The sequence below is a fragment of the Limulus polyphemus genome, unplaced genomic scaffold, assembly GCF_000517525.1.
Source record: "Limulus polyphemus unplaced genomic scaffold, Limulus_polyphemus-2.1.2 Scaffold447, whole genome shotgun sequence".
Classification (NCBI taxonomy): Eukaryota; Metazoa; Arthropoda; class Merostomata; order Xiphosura; family Limulidae; genus Limulus; species Limulus polyphemus.
Genome location: NW_013666057.1, coordinates 292951 through 304837, shown reverse-complemented (window position 1 = coordinate 304837; position 11887 = coordinate 292951). Strand labels below are relative to the sequence as shown.

General features: G+C 31.4%; 1 protein-coding gene across 1 annotated transcript in view; it reads right to left on the bottom strand.

The window, feature by feature from the left end:
• LOC111085528 overlaps positions 1-10667 on the bottom strand; it is a 111608-nt gene extending 100941 nt beyond the window's left edge. Inside the window, exon 1 of the mRNA XM_022384522.1 lies at positions 10059-10667. Within this exon, the coding sequence (XP_022240230.1) occupies positions 10059-10667 (609 nt within the window). The remainder of the gene's footprint in view (positions 1-10058) is intronic.
• Positions 10668-11887: the final 1220 nt, after the last annotated feature.

Genomic DNA, 11887 nt, shown 5'->3' with positions numbered 1-11887 from the left:
ATCTATATTAACGGTACACATCTACTTTTATTATAATACGTAATACATAGTTACGTACTAAATAATTGTTACCAATTAAACTTATGAAATAAGTAAATAATTTCTTTATTACGTTCGGCTTGAATTTCGCGCAAAACTATACGAGGGCTATTTGCGCTAGCCGTCTCTAATTTAGCAGTGGAAGACCCACCAACAACTAGTGAAATTGACCATCACATTATAACGCCACAATAGCTGAAAGAACGAGCATGTTTGTAGGGGGGGGGGGTGATTGGGATTCGAACTCGCGACCCTCAGATTGCGAATCGAGCGCTCTAACCACCTTTGGGCTATGCGTACGATATGAGTGCTGGTCAAATCCCAGTATTCTGATTACAGTAGTCCTAGAGTTGGCAGTTAGTGCTGTTAACTAACTGACTTCCTTCTAATTTATCATTTTAAAATTAAGGCTAGCACAGGTAGCCCGTGTATGGTTTTCCGCAAATATTCAAATCAAGCAACCAACCCAAACAATTATTAAAGTAACTTAAAAAAGCTTACCTTAAAAAAAAATGAAATATATAAGTAAATGTCTTATATAATCATGTTAAAGTTATATGTATATTATATTGTATATTACCTCATATAATAATATATAACACTACTTTTGTCTCAAGATGTTTTCTTCACAGCTAATAAGTTTTACCAACCACACCCTCATGATGCAAAAAAAAGTATTTGTCATAAATGCTTTTAAGTCGGTTATGGAAACAACCAATTACATGTAGTTAAGACTCTATTTACATACTGAAGTAACTAACATTTAGCAACTAAGCAAATATAACTGTTTCCTTTATTTTTGAAAGTCACCAACGAACTTTGTCTTTAATGTTATCTTTGCTTTGTTTATTTACAAATCCAATTAGCTCTTCTTGGGTGAAAATTCACCAAGGAGGAAAAAAAACAATTTGGTAGAAACTTTGAAACATTTTTTTTTGTCGTTTACTCTGGTTGATGTTAGATATGAATGTTTCTTCTAGATTGAATTAACCCAGTGATATACAGAGTGTTATTTTACTAGGGTTAGTAAATATAAACACCAATTTGTCGTTTACTCTGGTTGATGTTAGATATGAATGTTTCTTCCAGAATGAATTAACCCAATGATATACAGAGTATTATTTTACTAGGGTTAGTAAATATAAACACCAATTTGTCGTTTACTCTGGTTGATGTTAGATATGAATGTTTCTTCCAGAATGAATTAACCCTATGATATACAGAGTATTATTTTACTAGGGTTAGTAAATATAAACACTGATTTGTCGTTTACTCTGGTTAACATTATATATGAATGTTTCTCTTAGAAATACCTTAACCTCATTCAACAATATACAGAATATCATTCTGATCAATATTAGTAAATATAAACACCGATTTGTCGTTTGTCAGATTAGGTTTACTTCCTTCAGTAAATTATTTTGTATTTTTATTTTATCTCTATTTATTTTGCTGAATAGGACTCATACTTGTATTTTGTATTTAAGGCTATCTATTGCCGCCCCTAATTATTGAACTACTCACCAGAGGGAAGGTAGCCATTCAGCAACTCCCTACCATCCACTTCCCATGGTAATGGATTGATTATCATTATGTTGCTGTTGTGAAGCGATTTTAGTAAATTTTGGTTTAAAATGCTCCTTCTGTTATTGTTTGCACCTTTGTAAATGTAATTTCTTGTGTAAGATGCACATTAATAATTTCTCGAAGGACATTACCTTGAATGATCTCAATATATTGTCGCAGGAAAGGCTCAGAGCACCCCTTTCCATACCGCTAACAATTATTTGTCTATGCCTTTCCATTTTTGAATCGTTTACTTGTCAGTGGCTTTCTAAGTCACCTTAAATTTGTATTTATATGTCAATAATTACTTTCATATGGTTTGAAACTGCAAAAGTATATGTTGTATTAACAACTAAATGTTTTTAGGTTAATTTGTCTCTTTTATATTTCCATCACCAGTTTCCTAATTTCCTGTAAAGACATATTCACGACGGTATCACTTATCTAGTTTTACATTTATGTACTTATTTATTTGAAGAGTTAATGTAATAATCCAAAAATATGTTCATTCAATATTACAAGCCACAGCCATACACTACATAAAAACAATTACTAAAAAGAGGTTTATGATATTTAGCGAAAAATGAAAGCTGCGTTAAAATATAGCATTTTTAATCTTTATTTCCAATTTGAAGGTACAATAAACATTTTTTCTGGTTAATATTTGTCCATTTGAATGACAAATTATAAGGCTTCTGTAATTTAGGTCTTTTTGTGCTTTTAAAGGTGAGGAACTTGATCGTAACTCATTAGAAACATAATGATGCACCATACCATTTCCCACAAGTTCCTAATTAAATTTTAGATAACTAATCAATAATTCATTTGAATTTTTCTGCAACATAACAATGGTATATTTAGGATTTTGCGGAAATCTTTCTTAAACTTTATTAAAATTGAATTTGCAAAAATATAGCAAATAATATTTAGCATAACACAATTTTTCAACCGTTGTAAGTTAGAACCAAAATAAAAAGTATTTCTATAGTTTACATTTTAGTTCATCCAAGACACTCGAAGAATATAAGAGTCTCGACACGAAATATCTAAAAGTCATAAAATTGACTCGGAAATCAAGTCGTGACGACTTTATCAACATCAACCAAGACTTAATGCACAAATTTCTTAATTCAAAACAGAGAGAAACAACATTCTGCAAGAACCGTAATATATCCTTAGTTACTTCCAGACACAATTTAAACACTAATATTATATTCTCCTTAAAATGTCATATTACTGATATCCCTAAACATCCTGCTCAAATGATAAACCTCTAACAGAAATATTTGATCACAATATGTCTGAAACTCTCTTTCATTGTAGCTTTACCATTTCATTTGCATTTGGCAAAAACATTAACTCATTCTTAACCCAAATTTTACAGAAAAAATATAACGTTATCACTCTAATTGTTTTAGATAGAAAAAATTAAAAATCCGCTATGAATAAGTTTATTTTTATGTGGCGAAGTTGGCTCTTATATTTAACATTTACAATAATATTTCCTTATGCCCAGTTTTAACTTTTAGAGTTTCTTAGATCTAAATAAATGAAAGTCCGTTGTGATTTTTGCTCTGAAAATCGAAAATGAGAGAATTAGTAAGCATATTTTAGCGTATCTATCAGTGTTTTTTTTTCTATTTTTCTCAAACAAAATTCCACCACACCCAACTAAAAATCAACAAGTCTAATAAATAAATAAAGAGTAATCACTTAAGTTTTTATGTATTTCATGCAACGTCTCAGAAAGCAAAACTCTGACAATGCAGCACTGTTTCACCCATCAAATAACTTGTGTAAACAAAGCTCAAAATATATTTGATAAACTTGGACTAGGTGATATAGAAATCCCGAATGTGTTTAGGATGCAACAGAGAGGTTTTGATTGTCGACTTGTTAATGATCAAAAATCAAAGTAAAAATAGAACGTAACTCTGAAACGAAATATATTAATTACAACCTAAGTTTAGAACATTTGAGAATTCATCTTCAATCTATGAGTTAAATGAGAATTTATGAAACACATTGACTTGTTTTGTATCAAGGTTTCAAATAGATTCCACATTATTATGTTTCTTTTAGGATCTGGTTTTTCTGACAGCACAAAATATGTTGTTGAAAAAGAGGACTCATAAGCTTGAAAAATTATCCTAGCCTAACAGTAAAACTTATTTTTATAATGTCGATATATTTATTAGAGTTTCAAGATACAGCGATCAATCGAGTTTTCTGAATACCACACCCAAATTTCGGACATTTGTTTCAAAACTGAGTGTGATGTACACTTCAGTTAGGATTAGAACTATCAAATACGTTCTATTTTAGGTTTGTGGTATCTTTCATTATTGTCGGCGACCCAGCGAATCAGCGCTAAAAACCGGGTTTCGATACCGTGTCAGTCCATCGTGTAGCTTTGTGCTTAAAACAAACAAACAAAATTTAATTTGTTTTCCAACCTTAAAATATATAAATCTCTAATGGAATATAGTCTAACAATCGACTTAGCTACATTGATGAACACTGATGCTACTTAAAATCTGGTCGTCATGTAAATTTCGTTATCCAGTGTTAGCTAGTGTGAGTCATATCAGAACTCTTACTCTCGATCGTTAGCCAGTGTTAGCTAGTGTGAGTCATATCAGAACACTTACTCTCGATCATTATCCAGTGTTAGCTAGTGTGAGTCATATCAGAACACTTACTCTCGATCATTATCCAGTGTTAGCTGATGTGAGTCATATCAGAACACTTACTCTCGATTGTTATCCAGTGTTAGCTAGTGTGAGTCATATCGGAACACTTACTCTCGATCGTTATCCAGTGTTAGCTAGTGTGAGTCATGTCGGAACACTTACTCTCGATCGTTATCCAGTGTTAGCTAGTGTGAGTCATGTCGGAACACTTAATCTCGATCGTTATCCAGTGTTAGCTAGTGTGAATCATATCAGAACACTTACTCTCGATCGTTATCCAGTGTTAGCTAGTGTGAGTCATGTCGGAACACTTACTCTCGATCGTTATCCAGTGTTAGCTAGTGTGAGTCATATCAGAACACTCACTCTCGATCGTTATCCAGTGTTAGCTAGTGTGAGTCATATCAGAACACTTACTCTCGATCGTTATCCAGTGTTAGCTAGTGTGAGTCATATCAGAACACTTACTCTCGATCGTTATCCAGTGTTAGCTAGTGTGAGTCATATCAGAACACTTAATTAAAGACCAAAGACCAAAGTTGTGCAAGACAGATGTATCATAATAGAACTTTAAGTATGCATTATGGAAACAGTTACTAATTACATCTATTAAAACAAGTTCCACAAAAGGCATTTTAGTGTTCGGTGCATATACGAATAATGTTAATGAGACAAAATGCCATAAAATGAGTAGCCATACCATGAAAGTAATTAACATCGTCATTGGCAAATCTGATGTCAGTGAATCGGATAATTTTAAATAGTAATTGTAAAGCGAAAGAGAATATTTGGAACTCTATCGATAGACAATGGACGAAAATATAATTCTTTTCTAAGTGATGTTGTTTTCTTCCATCTTTCTTTATATGTACCCTTCAACGTCTGAATCTTTGCTCACAAATCAGTAGCTACAAGTTGTGATCCAGAAAGGAAAAAAATACACGGCTTTGTTAATATATAAGATCGTCAAAACATTCTAAAAGAGATTTTGTTTGATTTTGTATTAATAGATCTTATTTCTGACCACGAAACCGAATAATGTAAGAAATTACTTCATATAGGTCTACATGAGAGAAGTAAGTTGTTCTAGATCTATAGCTATCATTTATTGCAATAATCGAACAAACATTAGTTACTGTGTTACACTATCTCTGTAAGTTTTAAAGATCCAAAATGAAATAAAATATTATATTCATTATATAAGTCAACGAATATTATCAGGGTAAAAATCATGTCAACTTGGGCTATGGCAGACGAAATAAAACAACAACTATTAATTTCATGAATTACATTATTTTCTTATTTCTGAAACAACGGAGGTTTTTATGATGAAAAAAAATAACTTTAGATACTTTCTATTCCAACATGTATTAAGGAAGTATGACACCAGGTGATTTAGAGGTAAAACTGAGGCTTTATAACGCTTAAATTCAGAGTTCGATCCCTGTGGTCGGTACAGCCCAGATATTGTATAGCTTTTTTGCTTAACAACTACAAATAAAACTGAAGGACAAAACATAAACCTTGAATAATTTTCTATAAAAGCTCCATTTTACTCAATACTGTAATTCCGAGGTTAAAAAATAATCTGTAATGTTTTTATTAAGTAAATCCTGTAATCTCAATTTCAGAAAACTAATTGTTTTTCATTAATACACTAAACAAAAGTTTTATAATTATACACTGTTTTACATGATTTTGGAAATTCATTGTATAGTTTGTGAAAAAACAACAGTAACATGTTTTATTTACCTAAAAAAAAGCACGCATTCAGACTGGATTGCGTTAAATAAGAACGTAGCGTTAGTGTAAGATTGTTTGTTTCTAAAGAAGCAGAAAAGTATAGAATGAGCTATTTGTGCGCGGTCCAAATAGCTCATTTAGCGTTATAAGCCCTCAAACATCCTGCTGAATAATCGAACGGCATTAGAGTAAACATACATACAGCTGAAACAAAAGCCATTTAAATGGAACGTTACACACAGAGTTGAACCTTCACACCATAGAAATGAAGAGAGAAAATAATAAAATTATTGAAATCAGGACCTAGCGCGACCCAGTAGCTAACGAACCAGACTGTAGAGCTGAGGTTCATTGTTCGCGTCCCCTTATTGCAAAAAGGATCTTGCTCCGCAGTTTCGAGTTGTGAATAAGAAGTGGCAGTCATATCCCACTATTCCGTCTGACAAGAGTAGCTAGCCCAAGAATTGGCGATGAATGATGTTGACTAGTTGCCTTCCGTTTAGTTTTGTTTTTACATTAGCCCTAGTGTAGATTTATGCAAAATGCAAAAAACAAGCAATTAAAAACATTTTGTATTTAAAATAAAGTCGATATGTTTACCCATTGGATCTCCACTCTGCAGACAAAATATATCATTTTGTTACATTATGTGTACCAATAATTATCCACTTTTGTAACAAGTTGTATCTTATGGTTGATTGAACATTTCATCTACATTTTCAAAGTTTAGGGTTTCAGATTATAAGAAATTTATTTTTATGGAAACTAATTCGACAATAAGAATAATATAAAACTAGACAAATGGTTTTAAGAAAATATAAGGAGTGGGAAAAAATCCTGTTTTATTGAAATTGAGCGATAACAGTGTTTGGCATTCGCTTTAATAGTATTACAGTTATATATCAGATTGTAACTCTGATTTTGAGCTGATGACCTTGAAGAAATATATTTAATGAAAAGACATCAGTGAAAACAAATTATAGTATTTTTTTATTATTCTCATTTAAAACACACATATATTAGAAGTATGAAATCTGATCTAATTAGTAATGTGGATTACATACAGCATTGCATTAGACAATATTGTTCTTCCTTATTTAAAACACATATACATCAGAAATATGAAATCTATTCTAATGTATGTGTGTTTTAAATAAGGAAGAACAATACTGTCTAATGCAATGCTGTATGTAATCCACATTACTAATTTTATTATTTTCTTAATTTTTACACAGAGGTCAAAGATAGCCCTTAAAGTAAAAAGTATTTTATAAATTTTAAAGTATTTGAGACTTTAACCCCATGCCTTTCAAAATAAAGTTTTGTCTGTAATTTTTGGTGAACCGTTTGTGATGTCGTTTGTTTGAAATCACGATGTTTTTATGCACAACAAACATTTGGTCGTCCAAGCACCGTTCCGAAATTAACGTGACATGTATTGTATTTTCTGATAAAAATAACTTTGTTGTAAGAGTATTCCACTTAATCAAACTATATAATAACAATGCGAGTTGTAGTTGAATATGCAAAAAAAACCAACCATAAACTGAAGAAAATGAAATGATATTCATAGTGACTGTAATCACGTTTGATTTTCTGACATCAAAGCTTCTGTTTCGTCATGATACTATTGTTGTTTCACGTTTTTCTTGTATATCGCAACTTTCTATTTTCTGTTTCATTAAACGATAAACATTGATAAAAGTAAATGTCCTTGCTAAGACGTGGAATTACTCTAATGTTTGGGTATTGTAGTGTTTATGGATCTCAGAGAATGATGTAATTAGTCTCACAATTAGGTACTGTAGTGTTTATGGATCTCTGGGAATTATGTAATTAGGCTCACAATTAGGTATTGTAGTGTTTATGGATCTCAGAGAATGATGTAATTAGTCTCACAATTAGGTACTGTAGTGTTTATGGATCTCTGGGAATTATGAAATTAGGCTCACAATTAGGTACTGTAGTGTTTATGGATCTCTGGGAATTATGAAATTAGTCTCACGATTGGGTATTATTGTGGATTATATACTGTAGTGTTTATGGATCCAGGGAATGATGATTCGAATACTCTCTTTAAACAGCATCCAAACAGCATATATACTTTATGTTGATTTACTTTGGAGTAAACGACAAAAAGACTTCTTAGAACATAAAACTTTGTATGAAATATACCATAAATCACAGATTTTCAGGAAAAATCAACAACTGGAAACCAGTTATATTATAAACACGTATAATTACCAGAGTTTTTTTGAATTTTAATTTTCTTAAAACCATTCCATATTAATACTATCTAAAGATACGAAAGTCATAAAACATAACAGAAGATGAGAAACACTTCTTAGAAATAGCTTTTAATCATTCAGTTTCAATGAATACTTTCAATAGACCCCTTTTATTGATACTTGTTAACTTCAGATTTTAGTCTTGGTTCTTAAAGTGCTTATCTCAATTATATAACATATGAATTTATTAAAAATAGTTCGAAAACATAAACTTAGGTATTGTCGTGGCAAACATGTGTTGGAGCACATAAAAGCAATTAAAATGAGCCTAACTGAAACAAAACATTTTGTCAAAAAAGTAAAAAATAAACAACTAAAACATATTTATAGTAAGTGACACATCGTTTAACCGTGTTTAAGCTTTTTTTTTCTCTTTACTATACAGTCTATATTAAAGTCATGTTTGACTATACACTTCCATTACTTATTTGCGACCATTAATATTTCAAAACATTGCAGTTATATAATGAATTATTTATACTTTCGTGAAGATTTAGATCAAACATGGGACTGTGTACAATGCCATTATGAACTGTATAATGCAATACCCATTTAAACTAATGGCATGTTTGCCTGACACTTAAACTGTTAAAAGTAATATTTACGCATTTGAAATCTAGCTGCACATGATGTTGTTTAAATAGAATAATTCGACCATTATAACGTATCACTAAACTGGCCTCACGCAGTACTTAGGCAGTACTTACAAGGGTCAGTCATCTAATTCAATATTTTCAGACATGTAACTGAAAATAGAAGTATATGCACAGTTTGATTTATGTATGTTTATGATAATCCAAGTTTTGGCGAGTGCTTCACCAACTCGACTAAAAGGTTGACCTACTAGGCTACTAGTAATTGGTATTAAAGTATTTAGATATCTCAAACGATAATACGTTTAGCCAATAAAAATAAAGCAAGCTTTCTCCTAATACTTCTTCTCCATCTTTCTAATTTTCCTTTCAATCTCTATTAGCACGTTCATAATAATTATTGAAATATCTTTTAACTGTACTTATGTTTTCAATCTCCATTATGTTTCATTTTTATTGGTTAAAACTAAGTGTTTACAATGACTTCAGACGTTATTAATTACTTTCAATAGTATCAGTTGTGACTTTTATCTTATTTAAGAATGGAAATCATTAAAACTGATTTTAGACAAAGGAACAGAAATTTTAAGATCATGTTAACGTTCGTGCTACAAAAAACCAAAATATATTTGGAAAAATGAAATATAATCTGACCAAATTAGGGAATTATATGAGAAATGGACGGAATATTTTAATATACAGAGTATGTCATTATATCAATATAAATCTCGTTGAATAAAACAAAGAAGAAAAATATAATTAAAGATAAGTTTGCCATTTTTATTTGTTAGTGGTTTTCAGAATGCTCTGACATAAAACTTAACATTGTTCCCAAGGTTTATGAAAGTGAAAATTGAGTGAGCTATAGATAATATGGAATGAGTTTTGTTTCTACAAACTCTTCAGCAGAAGGCCAGTTATAGACATATCTGACAATAATCTTGATTCGATTATGTTCTATCAGGCTAACTTTTACCACATATACCGAGATAAATTTATCTTACCACCTAGACAACAGATCTTGATCTTGTCAATCATACTGGCTAGATACGATGTCAACTAGTTCAGATCCGCACATATCTCAAATTTATCGGATAATTTTGTATTTTATATTTTCAAATTAAAATAATACTTACTGCTATTCTGGAATGTGGTGTTAGCCAAACATAATGTCCAGTAGCAGTAGTAGATTGGAGCATTGGAAAGAACTCCACACTCGGTGCATCGTTATATCGCAAGTGTCGTCTCCGGTGTCTCTGCCTGCGCGGCTTGGCATGTCGCTTCACCCGGATACTCGATGCTTGAGAAGAATGAAGACTCGTTTTCAACGAGAAATTATTCCACTGTTTTTTTATCCTGCCCTTCATTGTTACATCTTTGGTGTCTTCGGGTCGTTTCTTTCTTAAATATCGTGATATATAGTGTTTGATATCCTTAAAACTATGACTCTCTTGGGAGCCTTTCCTGCTGTTCTGAGCAATTTCATTTGCTCGTCCACGTTCGTCGTCTACTTCACCAACAAATATATCTGTTGGCGTTGGTTCTATCTGCGGATCGCTAGTCTGGATGTACAGTTGGTCAGCGCTAAAGAAAGAACTAGACCCTTGCCTCTGACTACAGAGATTAGAGATATGGAAAGTATAATAAAAATTAAAAAATAATCCTACATAAAGGAAAAATATTAAAACAAATAAAAACTTTACTCGGAATTCAAAGCGCTCAGCTGTTGCTGCAAGAGCTGCCATTTCGTTCACTAGAGCGCCACATGGCACATCAGACCACGTGCTCCACTATTCAACTTACAGCCAATGAAATACGAGCTCTTGCATCCACCGTCTTTTTATTTGATTCGAACATAAATAAGAAAATATTGAAGCTTGGAAACTGTGGTACATATTCTAGGAATCGAAGATCCCCGGTCAGTTGTTGAGGTTTTTTTAACTGAAAAAAAAAATATATACAGAATGGTAACAATATTCCTAAAAGAAATTCCATATAACAATCTTTTCCTGAGGATAAAATAACTGCGTTCTTTGAACTTCGTTTTATACATTTATTTATCTATAAAGATCACACAACAGCTTGTTTATTTTTAGCATTGAAATAAAATACATCGCTTAAAACTTAGATGTTGGTGTAATCATTAGTTAATGACATTTTATAAACACAAAAGTTTCATACACACATACATAAAGATAGATAGACAAACAGCTAGATAGAACAATCTTTCAGACAAGAAGGGTTTGGATTAAAACAAAAAGTGTCGCGCCTCAAAGACGGACAGATAAAACTATAGGAAACAAACTACCCTTGACAAGGGCAAAATGTATCTTACTGAAAGAAACGTCTCGAGTATATAACTCAATCAACGGTACATTGTCTATCAAAAATTGGTATCTATTTTAAAACCAAACAGGCGAGGAAGAAAAAAAGTAAAACTAAGAGTATCTAAAAGTAGTTGTTTCTAATGAAATAGAATTATAAAAATAAAAGAATTGATGAGTAAAATGTATCCCCTGAAGTTGCCATTCCACCTAAGATACCTAAGTTCTACACATACATCAATTACTCTGGAATTTTGAGAGTTTAGATACATAACTGTTTTTTCACCCTTCGTTCATCAATATCTAGGAATTTTGTAGATTACTACTTCATGTAAAACACGTTTATTATTCTGGATGTTTCTAATATCTACTTTATTGATATATGTTTGTGTATGCATGTATAAATAAACAAGTAAAACCACTGAATCATAATGTTAAAACTAATATTTCTTTTAAGTAAAACTTTTATTAGATTCTATTTGCGTTTACTTTCAGTTCCAACCATTGTCTTTTAAATTTATCGCGTTATATAGAGTAGCAGTCAAATTCAATTTACCATAACTTTTTAATATCTTTTATCAACCCTTTGCGTATCAACTTTTATTTTTGTTATTTTCTTTTTCCTCCAGGATTACATAATC